General features: G+C 32.6%; 6 protein-coding genes across 6 annotated transcripts in view; 2 read left to right on the top strand and 4 right to left on the bottom strand.

Annotated features, from left to right (window-relative positions):
* The first annotated feature begins 144 nt into the window (after positions 1–144).
* Positions 145–1,140, top strand: LOC18012559 (agamous-like MADS-box protein AGL75). The gene has a single exon (XM_006393984.1). The coding sequence runs from the start codon at positions 145–147 to the stop codon at positions 1,138–1,140; it is 996 nt and encodes a 331-aa protein (XP_006394046.1).
* A 1,788-nt stretch (positions 1,141–2,928) lies between these two features.
* LOC18012558 (protein MIZU-KUSSEI 1) lies at positions 2,929–3,718 on the bottom strand. The gene has a single exon (XM_006393983.2). It carries the CDS (start codon positions 3,713–3,715, stop codon positions 2,978–2,980), a length of 738 nt encoding a protein of 245 aa, XP_006394045.1. The 5' UTR covers positions 3,716–3,718; the 3' UTR covers positions 2,929–2,977.
* Positions 3,719–8,419: 4,701 nt separating this feature from the next.
* On the bottom strand, positions 8,420–9,184 carry LOC18013093 (histone H3.2). Its single transcript, XM_006393982.2, has one exon. The coding sequence runs from the start codon at positions 9,078–9,080 to the stop codon at positions 8,670–8,672; it is 411 nt and encodes a 136-aa protein (XP_006394044.1). The 5' UTR covers positions 9,081–9,184; the 3' UTR covers positions 8,420–8,669.
* Positions 9,185–11,356: 2,172 nt separating this feature from the next.
* LOC18013308 (putative clathrin assembly protein At5g65370) lies at positions 11,357–12,511 on the top strand. Its single transcript, XM_006393981.2, has 2 exons — positions 11,357–11,863; positions 12,067–12,511. Exons 1-2 carry the CDS (start codon positions 11,415–11,417, stop codon positions 12,509–12,511), a joined length of 894 nt encoding a protein of 297 aa, XP_006394043.1. The 5' UTR covers positions 11,357–11,414.
* Positions 12,512–12,944: 433 nt separating this feature from the next.
* Positions 12,945–16,408, bottom strand: LOC18013307 (protein DETOXIFICATION 27). The gene is made up of 9 exons (XM_006393980.2): positions 15,992–16,408; positions 15,601–15,888; positions 15,231–15,484; positions 15,040–15,126; positions 14,721–14,777; positions 13,759–13,997; positions 13,569–13,687; positions 13,373–13,462; positions 12,945–13,264 (listed from the first exon to the last, which is right to left on the bottom strand). The coding sequence occupies exons 1-9, from the start codon at positions 16,265–16,267 to the stop codon at positions 13,214–13,216; spliced, it is 1,461 nt and encodes a 486-aa protein (XP_006394042.1). The 5' UTR covers positions 16,268–16,408; the 3' UTR covers positions 12,945–13,213.
* Positions 16,409–17,868: 1,460 nt separating this feature from the next.
* LOC18012473 (protein DETOXIFICATION 27) overlaps positions 17,869–21,230 on the bottom strand; it is a 4,175-nt gene continuing 813 nt past the window's right edge. The window contains 7 exon segments of the mRNA XM_006393979.2: positions 17,869–18,119; positions 18,201–18,290; positions 18,398–18,516; positions 18,615–18,853; positions 20,181–20,237; positions 20,486–20,572; positions 20,669–20,929. Coding sequence (XP_006394041.2) covers positions 18,069–18,119; positions 18,201–18,290; positions 18,398–18,516; positions 18,615–18,853; positions 20,181–20,237; positions 20,486–20,572; positions 20,669–20,929 — 904 coding nt within the window. The 3' untranslated portion in view covers positions 17,869–18,068.

The raw sequence follows: 21,230 nt of genomic DNA, 5'->3' as shown, positions 1-21,230 counted from the left end.
TATATTACCGTATGGACCAAGAATCTATATATATGACATATTTAGTTCACAATATTTCTCTCTCAATTTCATAATTCTTCTTCTTCGTGTTGTCTCAAGAGAGAAAAAACCCTAGTTTCTTTGGCGAACCAAGAAAGACTCACCATGCGAGCTTCTTCTTCTTCTAAGTCACTCGCTGCAAGCAGTTTTGCCAACAGACTTAAGACCATCTTCAAAAAAGCTTACGAGCTTTCAATTCTCTGTCAAATCGAGGTTTGCGTCATCTACTACGGACCAAACGGCGAATTGAAGACATGGCCGAAGGAGAAAGAGAAAGTGAAAGCCATGGCTTTTAGGTATAAGGCGGTCACAAAACGCAAGAAGAGCCTCAATCTTCAAGAGTTCATGGAGGGGAAGAAGGAGAACGATGAGAAGAACTCGAAGAAGAAGAAGACGAAGAGAGACTCGGAGAGCGTCAATGGATCCAAGTATCCTGATTGGTATCCAATCTTTGATCACTACTCTCCAAACCAACTCTCTCGATTGATTCTGTCCTTAGAACAGACTCTCTCTAAACTGCAAGAAAGGCTTCGTTTTGTGGAAGCGCAGAAACAGAGGAACACAAATTTGGTCTATCAGACTTGGACACCATCTTCGTCTCTGAACCAGTATCATCATCATCATCAATATCAGAGACAACCCTTGAATCCTAACCAGTTCTCTTTGTATATGTATAACCACGGAGATGCTACTCTCTCGCAGCTCCCACTCTCTGCATCTAGTGCCAATCAGCTCATCAATTACCAAAACCACTTGATGATGCAGCAGCAGAAGCTTCATGGTTTCGATCAAAATTACATCAAAAACGGAAACTTTCAACATTCTAACACAACACAAGCCTTACTTTCAGTACAAGAACCTCATGAGTTGATGCAGCAGCAGGAGCTTTATGGGTCTCATCATCAGAACATGTGTATGATGATGAATGATGTCTCCAACAGCAACGTTGTACAAGATCCTTGTCTCTCAAGAAGAGTTCCAGATGAGTTAGTTTCTGATTTCCAGAAGAAGCATTATGGTGATATGGTCGGTAGCACTAGCTTCTGTCCAGAGTTGCTTTCAGGATTTTTCTGTCAAAAAACGGCTGATATGAGAGACTGAAGCCCATTTACTTGCAAGAAGGCCTGTTTTATATACCCATCTATTCTGCCGGCGGCTACCAACTTTTTTTATTACCTATCATAATGATTATCAACTATGTATGTATGTTATTAGTTTATTACCCTAGTTATTTTACATTTCAGGTTTTATGCATTACCTTCCATTTTTGTTCCGCTTAAAATTCGATAACTAAGTCTTGATAAAGATGTAGGTAATTGTGGATACATAAAAATTAAGATTGGAATCGGCAATTCTGCATGATACATATTTTTAATTTAATATTAAAATTAAAAAATGAAATATTTAACATGTATTTCAATACTATGGTAGTCTAAATCGATGATTAACTAACTTTTTGTATGAATGTATTCGTCAAATAGTCAGTTCACACTGATTTCGACTTATTAAGTTCACATTGATTTCATTTTCACAATTTATAAATTATAATGAGTTTTCGTGCTATGTTCACATTAATTAATTTCAACTGTGATTTATAGATCGTTCTAATGACTAGAAACAAGAAAACATTGGAAAGACAAAGGGAATCAACAACAGCTATGACAACGAGCTTGCCATTTTCTCGAAGCAAAAAAAGTATAAAGTCACGAATGAATAATCTTTTAATATTGATAAGTTATATGGTTATGTATATGTAAATTAATATTTTAATAAAAAGGTGTTAGTGTTCTTGTAGTGATGGATTCGCCGCGTGGACTCTTATTATTCTCCCATGATAAGTCTCGACTCTCGTTGACCTCAACCCACGTACGAATTTTTCTTTATTTAAGAGAAGAAATCTAGTAGTATTAGTTTTAAATTTGTTACGTTAATCTCTACAATAAATAAAAAGATAGTTATTACTCGATAGAAAACTAATAAACAAGTTATAGCCTTATAGGTGTGCGTACCTTCGTGTTGGTAAACTGTTTTGGACGTAAAATCGACAACAACAAAGAATCGCAGATCAAATCATTTTTGTTGAAACTTTCACAAAAAAAAATAGTTACAATTATCAATAGTCAGGTTTGATTTAATTTCAAAAATTGCAAATTGTTTTGGCCATCCCGTTTAATTGTTAAGTTGATCACATTAACCCATAATTTGCGTTTTCGTCTTATTATATGATTTATATCTTATCGTTGAAATCTAGTAGGCCAGAAGTATAAGTTCTAGTCATAAAAATTAGCGAGATATCATATAGTGTTTTGCAAATGAATTACGTCTATCATTTTGAGAACAGTATTATTTTATGTATCAGTTATCAAAATGATTTATCTATATATCTATATATATATATAATTATAAGTAAAAATTATATATATTTATCTATATATATAATTATAAGTAAATATATATATATATATTTAGGCTGTAGATCGGGTTATAACAAATTAATGATCCAAGAATGTAATTATAAGTAAAAATTCATTATTCGTTAGTTATACAACAATTCTCATGTTTGCTTGTGTATATGCACATTCTATTTTTTAAAGATGGCCAGCTAAAACTGCCAACTTTATTCCCCCCGCAAATTATTGACAATAATAGAAAGCAAATGTAAAGATAGAAGATTAAATTAAAAAGCCTATGCACTAGAAGAAACACATGAACACACATGGTCACCACTACTGCATACAAAAGTTGAGAACATCGAAAGCTATGCTTATTACATTTTCATCTAATTAAGCACAGCTAAAAAAACATTACGAGGTTCACGTTGATCGGTTTAGTTTGCTTAATCGAAAACAGGAAAAAAAAAAAACGCCGATGAACCTCGAAGTTCCCAACATGTACAAATAGTACCCGTCCCTCATGCTAGAAACAAAACGACCCAAGATTATTTTCGTGACCTAAAGAAGAAGATACTTAATTCTTGTCCGATAATCCCACGTGGGTCGATGAGATGAAAAGATTCCGAATCAAACGATCCAAAAACTCGTTTAAAACTCGCTCTTAAGTACATCATATGATCACTCTTCTCTCGGTTAATCTCTTCTCCGTTCACAACTCCGGCTCCTTCCGCCACCGGAGTAAGCACCTTCAGCGCGGCTAGCTCAGCTTTCGAAGGCTCTCTTTTGATGGCGAAACCGACTTTCCGACCGTTGCAATACATGTTCCATAAAGGTGTTGTAAGAAGAGAAGAAGAATCTTGAAGAGAATCATATTCGTCGTGATTGTTTGATTCGAGAGCGATTCTTAACACGCCTCCTCGCATTTCGCGGGCTAATACCTCGGTAGGGACGGTGAGCTCTAAAAGGACAATTATTGGGTTTAGGGTTTTGGAGTTTGTTGCTTGGATGCAGAAGTTTACTTTGCCACGGCGGAAACCAAATATGGTTCCGGTGAAAGAAGAGGAGTTTGTGGTGGCGGAGGAAGTTCTTGGTTTGATTTGACGGTGAGATTTTTCTTCTTGATAATCATTTGGATCTACGAGTGTGCAGTAGCAAGATGGGATGAGAAGTTGGACGATGGTGCGAAGGAGCTGCCATGAACGGACTTGTTTATGGCAGTCTACGGCTGCGGTTGCGGTGGTTGCCGCAAGGCGGTGGCGGTGAGGGTTTGTGGTGAAGGACATTTTTTTTTTCTTAAGTTTGTGCGAGAAGGATGAGAATATTATGTACATATGTGTGTTAGGGTTTAAGTGGTATGGGTGTATATATAGAGAATTGGTCGTGAAAAGAAAATGAGATTTGTTTTTTTCTTTTGCTTAAAGTTTTTTATGCAAATCGTAAATAATCTAAATTGATTCATATATAGATTAAAGATTTTCTAAGAAATAGTGTTAATTTAATTATTGCCGTTATGGCGTTATTGCTTAGAAAATAAATTAAACCTTTTACAAAAGTATAAAATATTTTTTCCCTCCTTTTCCGCCGGACCACTGCTCAGATGTGTATGTATATACATATTTCTCACTTGAAAAATTATCGCGGTGCCACTTGGAAACATAATAATGAAAATTGCTTGTATATATACATATATATATTGTTTAATCTGTGTGTACTTGAGATTTGAGCTTTAAATGGATACACGTAAATATTTTAAAAATAACTATATAAGTTTGATTGAATAATGTGATTGTTTAACTTCGACTAAGCTCTTAACATGTGTTTCTTTCTTAATTTTTTTTTTATAAAAGTCCTGCCTCTGTAAAGGATACATTGAAATGTCTTCAATAAAATTTAACGATAAACAAAAATGTGATTGTTAATTAATGAAAAGTTTCAGAAACGTTGGTTTAAGAATATCAATGATCAATTTACATAATAGAATCTATGAGTGTCAATGTTTTAGTTGTCACATAAATATTAATGATTTTAATGTTATAGTTTTTTTTTTAATGATTGATGCAGTCTATTGATGCATTTGAATCATTTTTTTTAACACTGACTTACTATTCATTTGAATCATTTAATGGCTAGACAAGAATGATACGGTGACTTAGGAAACTTCCGTACAACCAAATTAGACATGACTTCAATCATTGGATCATTATTCGTCACTTTATCTATTGAGTATTAAGAATTCTTATTAATCTTCTTTTGTGGTTAACCGCTTATTAACCTATATAATTTTATCTATTTCGTGATTATGCTCGTGCATACTTAAACAATAATATTGCTAATAGTACTTAATAGGCGATAAGTAGTAATTTTCTCATATATGGATCCAAACTTTTCTTATACGTATGTATAATGTATCTTTGTGTCCCGTTTTTTGTTATATTCTCTTAAGATAAATTGATTCATATAAAGGGCATTGATTAACTCGTGGATAATTTTTTTCTGGAGAAATTAATTCGTGGATAATTAGATACATCTATATATAAATATATGCATGCTTAGCTGTGTATTAACATACATATTCGTTTGTTTTAGCCTATCCAAAACCTCCTAATTAGATGACTGTTAACGATATAAACTTTTATAAAAATTGATATAATATTCATCCTGGGTTCAATCAATGATATGGTTTCTTACAGTTTTTGGATGTTTATTTTTGGTTAATTTAACTCAATTTAATACGCCAACCCCTAAATGGACAAACAGAAGCTTATAAATAGACGACAAAGTCAAAACAGCAGTCTATTCGAGCATCGACAAGGATTGATCATAGGGCTGAGTTTGCTACGCATTTTTGGCCCATTATTGGCCCAATATATTCTTTGTGGCTCCCACTAAATTTGGACAGTATACGGACAACCATATTTGTATACAGTAAAACTTCTATAAATTAATAATATTGAGACCATGATATTTTATTAATTTATCGTAATATTAATTTATTAATTTATATATTAATAATAGAGAAAACTTACTTTCTGCATATAATTTTCTAAAAATTTATTTAAAACAATGTTATATTTTAAAATTTTAACAAATCTCATAATATATATTATGATTAAAAATCATAACTATCACAATAAAATAGTTTTTACCATATTGGATTATCCATATAAAAATATAAATATTCATAAGTTTAAAATTTATAAAAAAATTATGGCTACTATCAGTATCATTAATGATAAAATTGAAGATAACACTACAATACATTTAAAAATATTTACATGTAAGAAAATCAATTATCACATCAAAAAATCATCATAAATTTTGAATGTATATAGTAAAACAGCAATAAGAGCTACTGATATAATAATTAGAAAGATAAGAACAAATGAGATTTCAACTTTAACTAAAAACAAACACATTAGTTATATTTTAGAATTTTAAATTTACATATATTTACATAAATTTATATAATTATTAATTTATGTTTTTGTTGGGACCATGTATTTACATAAGAGTTTCAAAAAAAATTATTATTATTATCTTATCGAATTTGATGGATTTTTATATTGGCCCAACTTAAAACCAGCAAAATTTATTAATTTATAGTGATTATTAATTTATCGAGTATTAATTTATAGAGGTTCTATTGTATATTATTCTATTGTATCCGTAAGAATATCAAATGCTCCGGAAATACTTGATAGATGAAAAAACATACACCGTTGGAGTTGTTTGATTAGATGCAAATTGATATGATCACTAAGGTTAAGAAGTTGAGCTAAAATTTAATTTGGTATATTACGATTATTTTTGTCATTTTTAAAACCAAAAACTAAAGACGGTAGTTTTAAACTTTTTTGGAATCGAGGACCTTAACAGGTTACACTAGTCATCTAACCACTACCTAAAAATTAAAAATCGGACTGATAAAAATCTAAATCAAAACTAAAAAGACACCAGCTCGATTTTATGAAAGTAATTTATATACATAGAAGAAAATAAAAACCAAAAAAAATATCAAAATCATAATCACACCTAAACCAAGAATTAACGAGTCCTACTCGTGGGTCGATCAGGTAGATGTAGTCACCTGACAGTTGACACGTTTATTTTCTTTTAAATTTTAACTTTACAACTTTTGGAATATTTTATTATTATTATTAATTGTTACGCCTTTTGTTTCAATAATTTTATCTACGCGTCGGAGCATTTGCATCCTTTTTTCTTTTGCAACAACGACGGCTGCTGGAGAATACGTTGTCGTTTTGTACTTTATAAATGTTTTGGTAGCTTTCCACTAAAAAGCATTACTTAAGAAAATTGGATTCTTACAAAAGAAATGACAACACAATATATCATTGTCGCATTTCTCTCCAGAACCTATTTTGGATTTTCTTATCCTTTTTCGGTAATTTCTCGTTTGTTCTGTCATCTAAAACGACGCCGTCACAAAGCAACGCTATTAAGCACGCCTAATCAAAACAACAGTAGAATTAAGGGACCACAATTATGACCGTTTATCATCAATGTCACTCGACAATTAAAAAACATACTGTAGTATCAAAGAAGCTCTAAATAAAATTTATTTTTTTCGTTGTTCAAATTTAAAAAACAACACATTCCATTATTCATTAACATACCCTAAAAAAGTGAGACTAGAAAAATATGATTCTTTCTTCAAGATATCCCAATTACTAAAGCATGGTAATTTTCCTTAACCTGTCAAGCGACTGCAACTGCAATTTTTTGAAAGTAAGAATGATTTAACTAGAAAGAAGAAGACAGTAGATAACACATCCCGTCGAATGCGAAGGTAATATATATATATATATACCTAACCAGACTTTGAAATAACACGTTGTATTGAACAGGAAAAGATTATTTAAGGAATTTCCAAAAACAAAACTAATGTGCCATCATAGCATAGACTAATCCACCTACAGACCAAGTCTAAATACTGCAAAGATCTAAACTTGCATAAACGCAGATAGAAAACCCCATCAAATCCAAGAACATAAAACAACAAATGATCGCTCTATCTTCAAGCTCTCTCACCTCTGATCCTCCTCGCCAATTGAATATCTTTAGGCATAATAGTAACCCTTTTTTGACTGAATCGCTCAGAGGTTAGTATCTTCGAATAACCCAACAAGGTAAGCCTCAGCAGCGACGGCACTGCTCTGAAACCTCTCCGTTTTGAAATCCGTTTCCCGATCAAAAGCTCGGTGCTTTTTTTTGGTACTTTCAGATTTCTCTCAACGCAACAGTTCCTGGACGCAACAGTTGCGGTCGCTGGTGCAGATTTTCTGGCAGTCTGCTTCGTACCAACAGTTATGTTTGTGTGAATTTTAGTTTAGAATGCTCGAAATCGCGATTAAAACTTTTGGTGTGGACTATTGAAAAGGCTTGAATTGATTTTATGGGAAGTCAGAGAAGAAAACTTGAGTTTAAAATTTTTGCTTGGAGAGAGAGTTATTTTGATCCGCTAGATTTTGACGTTTGATATCTAATGGATATTAAATCAAAGTTTTTGACGATCCTCGTGATGTTTAAATCCACCAATCGAAACATTTCGTTTTAGCGGCAAATCGGTTTTAGGAGTTTCATACGGTTTAAGTTTAGGCGCCATCTGCAAAATTTCTGGGTGTCGTTTCATAATACGATGATAATTTTCTATCTTTTAAGATTTAACTGTACACATAGATTTGACCATTACGAGTAAAGTATTAACAGTCAATTAAATCGTAAATTTTCAGTACTCCAATTTTTATTAACGAGCTTAGAAGCAAGATAGACGCATGATTACAATACTAAATATACAAACAATTTGTAACAGAAGGATGAGAAGATAAGCATATTCCAAAAAGATCGGCCCAGCATAATCAAATGTCTCCTGAAAAGATGTTTACTCTCTCTATGATGCAACTGGAACTAAGGAAATGTCATGTAAATTTGATAAGAACAATACTAATTAATAACTCTCATTTTGCTTCTAAAAATATAATCAAATTGTAAGTAAGAAAGCGTTTTCCAGATCACATTTCAGCGATTAACTGAGAAGAAAATTAAGATAGGATATGATTTATTTGACTCGTTGAGGCAATACATCGAACACCATAAAAGCAAAACCTAATCGAACGCGGAAATCAGGAGAAAAAGAAAAACGAAAGATGTACGTAGACAAAACGGAAGCAAATCGAAAAGGCCGACCTAAGTGTTAGTGTGCATTATCCTCAATCCTCAAGCTCTCTCGCCTCTGATCCTCCTGGCAAGCTGAATGTCCTTTGGCATGATGGTAACTCTCTTAGCGTGAATCGCACACAGGTTAGTGTCTTCAAACAACCCTACGAGATATGCTTCTGCCGCTTCCTGGAGAGCCGCGACGGCGCTGCTCTGGAAACGCAGATCTGTCTTGAAATCCTGAGCGATCTCTCGCACCAATCGCTGGAACGGAAGCTTGCGGATCAGAAGCTCCGTGCTCTTCTGGTACTTCCTGATCTCTCTAAGCGCCACTGTTCCGGGACGGAACCTGTGTGGCTTCTTCACTCCTCCGGTCGCCGGAGCCGATTTCCTCGCCGCCTTCGTCGCGAGCTGCTTCCTTGGTGCCTTTCCTCCGGTGGATTTCCTTGCTGTTTGCTTCGTACGAGCCATTTGATGAATCTAACGAATAAGAGACAATTTGATTTTTGGCAATGAGAATTTATGTGTTTCTTGTGAGATTACACGTTGTTTATGGGATTCTCATTTTCAAAGACTGGATTGGTTTTTATATAACGAAGCGCAGATGAAGAAACAGAGACGAAAAAGAGAAACGTTTGTTTTTGGTTCGTTAGATCTTTCATCTTATCAACGGTCAAGATTGTTTGAAGTTTAGTGATCCGCGTCATTTGTAAATCAACCAATCATATTACTTCCCACTAGCGCTCAAATTTTTTAGCTTTCTTTCGATTTTTCAGTTGAGGCGCGTGTTTCAAAATTTTATGCTAGCTTTTGGAACCTTAAAAAGTTAAATATAAAGCCTCGGTGAGAAGGCCCAACTTATGCAGTTCTGGTCCGTTAGAACATCTCCAACCCTGCTCTATTTTTTGCTGCAAACTCCATTTTGAAATAAATTTCACTCAAACTCTACTCCATTTTTTACTGCAAAATGGAGAAAAAATAGAGATTGCTCCATATTTAGAGTAAACCTTTATTTTACTCCATTTTACAGCTATACTTTTTTTATTTACAATCTGATTTTTAAAATATTAAATCATTATAATTTTATACTTTTTATCAACACAACATTATTTTCAACATTATATATGGTTATATGCATTTTTTTTCAGATATACACTTAATATTTGTATGACACATATCACTTTGACTTTTATATATATATATATATATATATATATATATATATTTAAAAAATGGTCTTTATGTATGTATATATATATATAACTATCGGTTTAATAATTAAGTTTTTATTTTATGATTCATGTTTATAAGATTTTTTGACAAGATTATAGGACTTTAATAGTTTAAAAAAATAGAAAATAGACAATCATAAATATTTGAACACTAAAATTTTTATTTCAAAATATTACAACTTAAAATAAACTGAAAAATACACAACAAGTGCTAAAATCAAAGATAAACATAAAAGTTTAACACAACAAATTTTATTAAATTCGTAAATTATAAATATTTTAGATAAAATAAAAATAAATTGGTTATTTTGTAACTTCTAAAAGTTATAGATTATTAAAAGTAAAAGAAAAATAGAATCTATTAGGAATATTCTTTTTTTGAGTCAAAAATGGAGTCATACATTAGAGCAAAACACAACTCCATTTTGAAGTTACTCTATTTTGGAGTAAAAAATGGAGATTTACATTGGAGATGGTCTTAGTCTGTTTTCAAGTTTAGTAAATAAGAATAATCTCAGTTAAATATGTCTCAAAATAATGACATGGAGATGCAAAATGAAATGCCTGATCGTGTAGCTCATTTGGTTGGGTGGCTAATTCTACACGCCTCCACCTCATGAGTTCGATCAAAGGCAAAGAGAAGAAAGAAAGAAGGAGATGCAAAATGAAAGACACATTTGCCCCAAAAAAAAAAGGATAAATCAAATTTGATAGTGGTTTTGAATGGAGTTAATGTTATTGCTAGGAAGCATGCATGAAGTCGAGAAGTAATGTCATCGACGCACGTTGATATATTAACGTGCCAGTAGTGTAAAATTATGCTTTATTTTCATTAACGCTATTAGTGTCTGTATATTGATTTTTTTTGCGGCCAAATGTCTGTATATTGATTAAAAATTTAATTACTTTTAAAAATCGATTAATCGTAATGCAAGAGATCATATCAAAAGGTAGAGAGATTAGTCAATTAATTGATTTGATCACTGAACCAATAAATGCCTAGTCACGGTCACAAAGATTGAAATATTCATGACTTTCTTTACCATAATTTAAAAAAAAAAAATGTGATGAGAAAACGCCATTTTCTAAATGATTATACCTTCAAATTAATTTTTATTTAAATTAAATCTAGAGATAGTAAATGTATAGAAAATTTCATTTATGTATGTAATTAATCTTAGTTAGCTTTGAAATCTGAATACTACTATTTGTCACAAATATATTGTGTTCAAGCTTTCCAAATAAGTAAATCAAATCTGTAGCATTTACTTATGATTTTAAAAGGATAATATTGATTAAAAAAATATTTTTAAAATAATTGTTTTTAGAAACATATCATCAAAATCCATACGTTTTCAGTCTGAAAGTACATATAGATAATGATATAAGATATTGTCTGAAAATCTATCTAACAGATGTACTAAAAATATGATTGCCAAGATAATAACATATTTGATCTTACCTTTAGAAAACTCTTCAATATATACTGAAACCTTGAAATGTTATAAATTGCAAACCCACGTTGGTCAAGATACAAACATTTGAAAAGATAAACTCAACTAGCATTGATTCAATGAGAAAATTCACAACTTTGAGTGGCATATTGAAAGATGAAGCTTCACAAATGAAACTCAATATGGTTCATTTGTGTAGCTCGGAGAATGCTAAAACCATTGATTTGGCTCTCTTGAAAGCCACGACTCATACCCCACATGAGCCACCTTCCGACAAATACGTCACATTCCTCCAATCAACTGTTGACACGTGTTATGGTCTTGAAACTGTTGTCGCAATCGTGAAGAGGTTGCGTTTGACGACAGACGTGTGCGTGGCTGCTAAATGTCTCATTCTTCTCCATAAGATGATTAAATCAGAAAATGGATACAAGGGAGAAAATAGTCGTCGTGGCAATCCTAGTCATCGTACTTTGATTTATAATCAAGGAGGGAGTAATCTTATTTTGAACGATCTTAAGGTAGATTCGTCTAGTTTTACTACAGAGTTGTATCCATGGGTTCAATGGTAAGATTTTATATGTTTATATGTGTATTGGTTTATATATTTGACTGAGAGATTAAAAATTTTGACTGAAACATCGATAATAAATTATTGAAATTTCGTATAAAATATGTTATTCTTTATTTTCTAATGTATTTAGTTATGTTATATCACAATTTTATCAACTAGAAGACTTATGGTTATCAAAAAATTGTTGTTTCGAATAGGTACAAACAATACTTAGATTGTTACTTATCCATCGCAGAGGTTTTAAGCATTATTCCAAGTATACAAGAAAATTCAGAAGATAAGCGTTACGAAACTCAACGAGTCTCATCTTACACAACCGACTGCATTTTCAAACAAATTGATTTGTTGGTGGATCTATTCGAACTCATAAGTGGCAGGCCAGAAACTCCAACGTCGAAACCGAACAAGATTGTTATTGAGATGATAGAAGTAATAGTAAAAGATTATTTATCGGCCATGAGATTGATCCAGATAAGGTTTGTAGAATTGAACGAAAGAATAGCTAAACCGGACGAACTGGTTCCGGTCTTGGTAAGGCTTGAGAAGTGTAAGGAAGGTATGAGCGAGTTTTCTTGGCGAGGCAAATATTTGGTTGAAGATTTTTGGAGTTTGGTATTAAAATTAAAAGATGGAAAACGTTAGAAGACCAATTAAACGCTGGATGAAAAACCGGTTGGATTTGGTTAATAGACTCTTAGATTATTATAGCTTAGTCCGTAACCGTAAAACTGTTGTTGTTATTATACATGGGTCGACTTCCATGTATTTTATTACAGTTGAATTACGAATATTAGATGTATATATGTATATATATGCCTTTTTATAAATATATATGTATATGCTATGAAGTATATGATAAAATCGCTAAATCAGTTAAGTGCATCCTATTGAGGATCTCATTTTTCTTCATCTTTATTGTTTTTGTATGTAGCCTATAAGCCTAATTTTTATAGGCTTATAGATTAATGTACATGACTAAAAACGTGTCATCAAATACTCTCAAAATTCTACAAATTTTAAGGTGTTTTAAAAATTGAAAATGATCCAGAGTGAATGGAGAGTAATTTTGAATTTAGTTTAGAAAGAATCGTATATATTTAAACGACATTTAAGAATTTGACATCCAATAAGGCTAGAATGTAGACAAAGGTTAATGTGGTCTCAAATATATCCAATAAACACCTTAACCGACTAAACCGGTTTAGTAATAAAACTATGTATATCCAATATATGTGCTGACTTTTTGGTTTATGCTGGGAAAAATATTTACAAAGGTGATTCACACTTCAGAAAATTTTGCTGAGATGTTTGCAAAATTCTTTATTATTTCAGTTCAATAAATCTTCAGTCTATTGATTTGGACCATTTGTTAACACGCGCAACTGCTATCTGCGCCTACAAAATATATCCCCAAAAAAAAAAAAAAACACATCATCAGTGAATTCGGGTTTTCAAAATGAATAAAATATAGACAAAGAAACGTATACAAAATTCAGAATTTACCTCATTTTCCCAGTCACACCTCGTCGTGATAAAAATTAAAATCATTGTCTGAACTGCGGTTCCTCCAAACATCATACCAGCCCAAATTCCCTACAGCTCAAAACATTATCCTAATTAATAATCTCAGTCTATATAGATGGTTTAAAAAAATAAATACAAAAATAAATAAAGTAGAGGAAATACAATATGTAATTACCAAAACGCCGAATTTAAAAACCCAGCCCATTAAAAACCCAAATGGAACTCCGAGGCAATAGTAACATCCCAAGTTTATATATGCCACGTAGGATTGCCAACCCGACCCAACCGCGACACCTAAAGAGTTAAAAGTCAACACAAAAACATTTGACTCGGTAATTGAAAAAGCAAAAGAAAATGCGACGTACCGGAAAGAACCGGTTGAACGCTGTTAAGAAGAACGGTAAAAGCTAACAGAATGGTAAGTCTATTAACGGCCGTTAAGACCGCGTCACTTGAAGAGAAGATCCAAACGATTTGGTTATGAAAAAGCATTATTATCACCCAAAAGAATAATCCGATTATTAACGACTGAGTCACTGATACAATCGTCGCAAATCTTGCTCCTTTTCCATTACCTGCTCCTAATTCGTTCGCCACACGTACACTGTAAATATTAATATAAGTTAAGTTGATAAAAATCAAGATTAATATACTTTATCAAACTATATAATTTAAGTTAATTAAGTGCGCTGGTGAAGGCTTCTCAATTATTTAATGGTTTCTAAACAACATGTTCTTATTCAATCGATTTGTTCGGATTTATTGGATCAACCAAGTTTTACGGTTGTTAAAGTTATAGATTAGTCTGTGCCTTGTGGAAGTCTTATTCAGACAACGACAAGAAGAAAACAAAGGTAAAAAAAAACACGGAAGAAGATAAATAGAAGACGTTAAAAAAGTATCCTAATATGAGAAGTTAGTTATGTAATGTTTAATTGTTAATTGTCCACTGAAATGCGTGGCTCTTGAACTTAATTCAACTACTGGAACCTTCGTTGGCCAAATGTCCCAATCTTTTCATGCACATATCTACAATTCATAACTGATCGATGATAAATACTAGTAATAATTATTTGGAAAACAAGAACCCAACCCGACATGACCTCTATTAAGTCCGCATTCATTATAAGGGCCAACCAAACAATACTTTACTACACTCTTTATTTATGAAAATTTATGCACGTTTTGTTATATTATTCTATTTAAAACAGAGATTGTGTAACTTACGTATTTTGTTGTATTAAAGTTGACTAAATCGAGCATGCTCTAGCCAGATCATAATAATTAATCGGCTTAGAAATTAGCAATAGAGAAGAATGGCTTTTACCCGGTCCCGGCGAAGAAAGCAAGAGGAATCATCATCTCCCAGCCATTTATCGTCATGCTGTCGAAAGTTTTGTTTCATAAAAATAATTAATTGGGGGATCTATTACAAAGAAATAATGGGCCATTCAGAGATTATAGAAGATGAAGGTTTTGATTGGTAAAGTAAGAAGAGGTAATTAAACTGTGATCTCTGTCTCTTAGTTACTAACACAACGAACGTGCAAAACAATGCGGTAAATTTCTACAATGATTGATGACCTTTTCTTCAATTATAATACCCAAAAAAAAAACACATTAAAAAAGATGAAGAAACGCCTTACCATATAGACAGAGAGTCAACGGCAATTCGAGGATTCTGAAGATTTCCAGTCATTATTACCAAAATTTGATAGTACCAATTCTCCAAACTGTCCAAAAGACCATTTATACGGTTAAAAAGTTGTGTGATACTCATTAGACCATAAATAGTATCACAAAAGTGTAATTTAAAACCAAAAAAAAAAAATGGTACCAAAGCATGACGCCAGAAGAAGCAGAGAGTTTGAGAAACTCCCAAAGTCCAGTGAAGGCTTCGGAGGAGAAGCCAGTCCAAGTAAGTGGACAGCCACCGCAAGTGGAGTAAGCTAATAGAATAAGAACACTGACCCACCAAGATATACCAACCGTGGCCATAGTCCCCATCACTCCGAGTTTAAGCCCACTCACGAACAACCAACACGTTAATATGTGAACCACCAATGCAACCGCAGCTGAAAACGCAGTCACCTAATGACCCAAAGATATATATATATTTTTTATTAGCTAAACATTCATCTAAGGATTGCTATAATTGCGTTGTAAACGATGATTAAATTTCCAATCATTTGTTTTTGATAACGTACTTGGTTTTTGAGCTGGCACTGGAGGAAACGTTGAAGCGGTAAAGCCAAACAAAAGGCGAAATGGAGAGGGATGGCCCAAACGGAAACGACACCGGAAAGCTCAGCGATATCGTCCGGTTGGCCGAGAAACTTGAGAACCGGAGTTGTGAAAAGATAAGTCGGCAACAACAAGACACAACAAAAAAAGAGAACAATCCAAGAACGCTGCATGTAAACTCCCAACATGTAATACTTCTTCGCTCCAAACGCTTGTCCACACAGCGTTTCCAACGCACTCGCCATTCCAAGCTACACCGTTTATATTCATATATATATATATACTATTATTGGGGAAAACAAATGAAAACCCACATGCATCATTTAAAACTTCTGTAGTATTATAGATATGTACCAAGAGGCCGAAGTTGAAGCTGAGGATGACGTTAGTGACGATGGAGATTGCGGCGAGTTCGAGATCTCCGAGATGTCCAGCGAAAGCTTGAGTTATTACAAGTATCGAGTTTGTTGTTAATCTACTGAACATAGCAGGACCAACGATTCGCCATAGCTTTTTTGTCTCAACCCAAACTCTCTTCTTCAATTCTCCACCGTCTTCCTCCGCCGTGTGAGGGCCTTTCAACAGTGGAATCCTCGACTCCGACTCTTCTTTTCCTTCTCTTCCTCTCATCGTTAATCTTTTGGTCTTTCTTTAGCGGATGAAATATTAGCAAATCAAAAGGAGTGTGGAGAAAGGTGGAGGCGAGAGAAAAGTAGTGTGTGTTAATTTTGCTTTTTCCTGTATTTTACATTAATTTTGGAATTAAAACAATTTTCCAATTATGATGTGTTTCTACTTTCCATATATATGTGTTGCTTCAGTGTGTGTGTTTGGGCATAACAAACAAGTTCGAAGTTGTTGTCAATTGCAAAAGTCATAAGTATGATACCAAAAGGTAAATAGATCTCTAGATATAAACGCTGTGTCTAGTATTTCAATTTAGTTCTGAGATTATAGACTTTTCCTAATATGATAAATTCGAACATGTATGTACAAATGAAAAAAATAAAAAAAATTCTGGGAGGATGATAAGTTTCTATATCTGACGACAAAATTATCTAATTTTATTTAAGTGTTAACGCTACGTAGTACATCTTACAATTTGGTATTAAACTTATATCTGATATTTTATTTGCCACGACTGCCACGGGTTTTAAAATATTGAACAATCGCGATCTTGAAAGTTGAAACACCGCATTTTGTGGCAAGATTCTACGTTTGATAGAATTTAGAATTACCTTTTCATATGATTTGGAAAAGAAAAAAAAAAACAATTCCGTAGTAGGTTTCGGTGTGGTGAGATTCTCTATCTAGTGGATATAATTAGTTGATTAACACTGAAAAAAACTAGTATATTACATGTCTTAGTCTACTATTAAGTATTATTTGTACATAATATACATATATAAATCGGGGATAAAAATACTGGATGGACTGACGTAGATATAAATGCAAACAGCACGCATAAATACATTATATTAGATGGACGTTGGATTGTAATTAAGACGCATTTAAAAAAAAAAATTGGTTTCTTCCTTTTTGTAAGTAGGGTCAGTTATACACAATTGGACCAAAAAAATGTGTACATGAACGAAGAAAATAAGTCGTGGGTAATCAACTTAATTAGATGTGTGGATGTAAAACATTTTGTCCCCGCGATTGGTTTGGTTTATCAGTTTCATTAAGAGCTGTCCAATTGGAAATGGGTTTTATGATCAAACCCATATTCGCCTTAAATTTCCAGTTTCATACTTATCTGTTAAATTATTGATTTGTTTGGAATAACTGAATCTATTCTATTAAACAGATATGAGAACTGGTTAGGTACAGTCCTGGTTTATATATTTAAATGTTCAAAACATACATATTAATTTGGCTAACTTTTATAACAACTAGTTAACGCATCCGCACCATGAACACACATGAATGTATATTATTAAATTTTGTTTTTAATTAATCACATCTCTATCTTTAGTTCTTCTCGCAATTAAGTCGTAGTTTCTAAAACCATCGTAAAAATCGTACACTATTAATAGTTTTGAAACCAGTTGAACAATTTCTAGAGATTTAGCAACTGTTAACATAACCATCAAAGAAGACAGTCATGTAACTTGATTAAGTCATTATTTTCGATAACTTCGGGTTTATATACTTCAATAGGTAAACCAATGTTTGTCGGTTTTCTTTTTTTTTTTTTTGTCAACCTGTCGGTTTTCTTTAAAACCAAAATATAAACCAGTTCGTGAGTTTCTACCATTATATTACAATGTTTCTGTTAAAGAAAATATTTTCAAAGAAGTATTTTTGTAATAACTACAGAGAGTCTCTGTGATATTTGAACCGGTTATGGGTATTACTGTATCACATTTCGATAACAAGATATACCGTTTATAAAACACATAATTAAGCTGCAAAATTATTCAATAAATCTTCATTTTATTGTGTTTGACCATTTGTTAACACGCGCAGTTGCCTTTTGCGCCTGCGAATTTAAATTTGTAGAAACGTCATCAGTAAATATATCATATATGCATTGCGAATCAAAGACAAAAACAAAATTTACCTCTTTTTCCCAATCACACCTCATCGTAATAAAACCTAAGATCATTGTCTGAACTGCGGTTCCTCCAAAAATCATACCAGCCCAAATACCCTAATAAAATATAAAACCACAACATCATACTATTAGTTTTTTTTGTTAATACGATTTAATAACTTAAATTCTATATAAAGGATTTGAAAAAGCAAGATTATGGTTACCATGACGCCGAATTTAAAAACCCAGCCCATCAGAAACCCCAATGGAACTCCGATGCAATAATAACACCCCAAGTTTATATACGCCACGTATGATTGCCAGCCCGATCCAACCGCAACACCTATTGAAAAGTGAAATGTCAAAACTCAAAATACAGAAAGTTGACTATGGTCTATGTATATTAAATGACAAAAATCAAATAATAGAAATGTGACATACCGGAAAGAACTGGTTGAACGCTGTTAAGAAGAATGGTGAGAGCTAACAGAATGGAGAGTTTATTAACGGCCATTAAAACCTCTTCACTTGAAGAGAAGATCCAAGCGATTTGGTTATGAAAAAGCATTATTATCACCCAAAAGAATAATCCGATTATCAACGATTGTGTCACTGATACAATCGTCGCAAATCTTGCTCCTTTCCCATTACCTGCTCCTAATTCGTTCGCCACACGTACACTGCATTATAGTTGTTAATATGTGTTATATACCTGACATAATTAGAATAATTTTTTAAATAAATCTAAACTAAGTACTAGTAAATTGTGAAGTATATAAATTATCAAAACGTTTTTTTCCATAAGTTTTGGGAATTGTAGATGGACCCCACCAACAAAAATTTATGATCGATCGTTTTTAATTTTCCATACATATGTGTGGTCAAAATAACATTCTTAGGGATTTACATGTTGTACTTCTGTTTTTCACAAGAGAAATGGTTAGGCTTGTTTTGAAACAGTTTAACGTATATATATTTTTTATATATAGTTCTAAAATGTTCATATATAATTATTATAAGTCATCTGTTAAGATGTGTAATCAGTCTTGCTGTAAAAGCATTCTATAGCATCTATAGTGTTTTTTCAATGTTTTTCATTTAATCAGATTTTAATCTTTAACATTTAACACATACACACACAAAAGGTTTAGCGGTGTAATGTAAATAGGTTCCATACAAAATTAATATCCTATGGTTTTTTGTCCATCTATAGTCCTTTTGAATTAAGTGTACCTAGATTTTAGACACTTGTTCATTTCCTGCGCATAAAATTCTCAGCCTAGTCTTTATGTTAGTAGTTTTCTTGTATCTATGTACATACACGGATGACCACACAGAAAGGAAAAAGACGGAAATAAATTTATGTGAACAAAAAAGCAACAGATCGGGTTATAATAGGAAAAGAGTAATCATCTCTATACCCTAATATGTGTCCTCGTAAAGTCTTATTCTAACAACACGACAAATTAAAAATAAAAAACAAGAACAAACACGGAACAAGATAGAAGAAGTTATAAGAATCTATTCAAAATGGCAGATTTTACGTTTTAATATACTAAATTTTCCAAAAAACTTGTTCCTCACAAAACGTATCCTATTCCTTGTATTAGAAGACATGTAAAGATTTCTTGCGAAATTCATGTTCACAGATAATCCAATTAACAGTCATTTCTGTCAGCGTACATTAAATGTCCACCTGAAAGCTTTCAGAGACGCATTTACAATTCATAACTGATCATAAATAGAAGACAAAAACACGTTTTTCGCGAACCCAACATGACCTCTACGTCCTGTATTAATTAATTTCGTATAACCTTTTTCTCTCTATTTTTTTTTGTTTGTTAAAGAATTCCGTATAACTTTCAATTCCATGGGTCCGTTGTAACAACCAAACAATGGAGTATATGATATGGTTGTATTAAAGTGGACCAAACCGAACCAGATCCAATTTATATTAAAATCGCAAACCGGCTTAGAAATTAGCAAATAGAGAGGTAATGCCTTTACCCGGTTCCGGCGAAGAAAGCGAGAGGAATCATCATCTCCCAACCATTTATCGACATGCTGCCAAATTTTTTGATTCACAAGTAAATTAATCATACGTAAGGAATAATTAAGGATAAGGGATTAAATTATTTAGAAATAAGAGGAAGAAAAAACAAAACAATCATAGCCTTTTCCGCAACAAACCAAAAGTCGATGTGCGGAACGATACGATAAGATTATAATATGCTTCATTGACTTTTCTTCGATTATGGTATAAAAGAAACGTATTAACAACATAAACAAACAAAGGCAAAGAAACGGCCTACCATATAGACAAAGAGTCAACGGCGATTCGAGCATTCTCAAGATTTCCAGTCATTATAATCAAAATCCGATAATACCAATTCTCCAAACTGTCCAAAAGAACAAATATATATATATATATATATAGTTTCTTTAATAAAAGTTGAGTGATATATAAGATTAAAGTTAAAAAGTGTAATTAGTACCAAAGCATGACGCCAGAAGAAGCAGAGAGTTTGAGAAACTCCCAAAGTCCAGTGAAGGCTTCGGAGGAGAAGGCGGTCCAAGTGAGTGGACAGCCGCCACAAGTGGAGTAAGCTAATAGAATAAGAACATTGACCCACCAAGATATACTTACGGTCGCCATAGTCCCGACGACTCCAAGTTTAAGCCCGTCCACAAACAGCCAACACACGAAAAAATGAACCACCAATGCTACCGCAGACGAAAATGCGGTCACCTAAATTAAATATATATAGCCCCCAAGAACGATTATTTCAACAACAACAAACAAATTTGTCATCTATCATAAAAAACTATAATTTCTTTTTGCCTTTGTACTAAACTTTTGAAGCATACCAAAAAAACCTTATCTTTTTTTGTTTTGAATTGCCGTTTATATGATTTTTAAAATATAAATTATGGAAAATATAAAGTTTCTCTTGTACCTTATATCAATACAAGACCTTAATATCAAAATGTACAACGATCTGTAATATTCTCTCTTTAATCTATAAGCTTAATTACTATGAATTTATTGATGCAATA

Source organism: Eutrema salsugineum, unplaced genomic scaffold (assembly GCF_000478725.1).
Source record: "Eutrema salsugineum unplaced genomic scaffold, Eutsalg1_0 scaffold_6, whole genome shotgun sequence".
Lineage (NCBI taxonomy): Eukaryota > Viridiplantae > Streptophyta > Magnoliopsida > Brassicales > Brassicaceae > Eutrema > Eutrema salsugineum.
Note: the sequence above shows the minus strand (reverse complement) of the source record. Positions and strands in the feature narration are given on the sequence as shown.

Bases quoted from the DNA above. Each gene is read 5' to 3' on its own strand.
- LOC18013308 (XM_006393981.2), top strand. From the start codon at position 11,415: ATGAGAAAATTCACAACTTTGAGTGGCATATTGAAAGATGAAGCTTCA. The intron at 11,864-12,066 runs GTAAGATTTTAT...TGTTTCGAATAG, and splicing joins TTGTATCCATGGGTTCAATG to GTACAAACAATACTTAGATT.
- LOC18013307 (XM_006393980.2), bottom strand. From the start codon at position 16,267: ATGAGAGGAAGAGAAGGAAAAGAAGAGTCGGAGTCGAGGATTCCACTG. The intron at 15,889-15,991 runs GTACATATCTAT...TAAACGGTGTAG, and splicing joins GCTTCAACTTCGGCCTCTTG to CTTGGAATGGCGAGTGCGTT. The intron at 14,778-15,039 runs GTAAGGCGTTTC...AACTTTCGACAG, and splicing joins GTTGACTCTCTGTCTATATG to CATGACGATAAATGGCTGGG.
- LOC18012559 (XM_006393984.1), top strand. From the start codon at position 145: ATGCGAGCTTCTTCTTCTTCTAAGTCACTCGCTGCAAGCAGTTTTGCC.
- LOC18012558 (XM_006393983.2), bottom strand. From the start codon at position 3,715: ATGTCCTTCACCACAAACCCTCACCGCCACCGCCTTGCGGCAACCACC.
- LOC18013093 (XM_006393982.2), bottom strand. From the start codon at position 9,080: ATGGCTCGTACGAAGCAAACAGCAAGGAAATCCACCGGAGGAAAGGCA.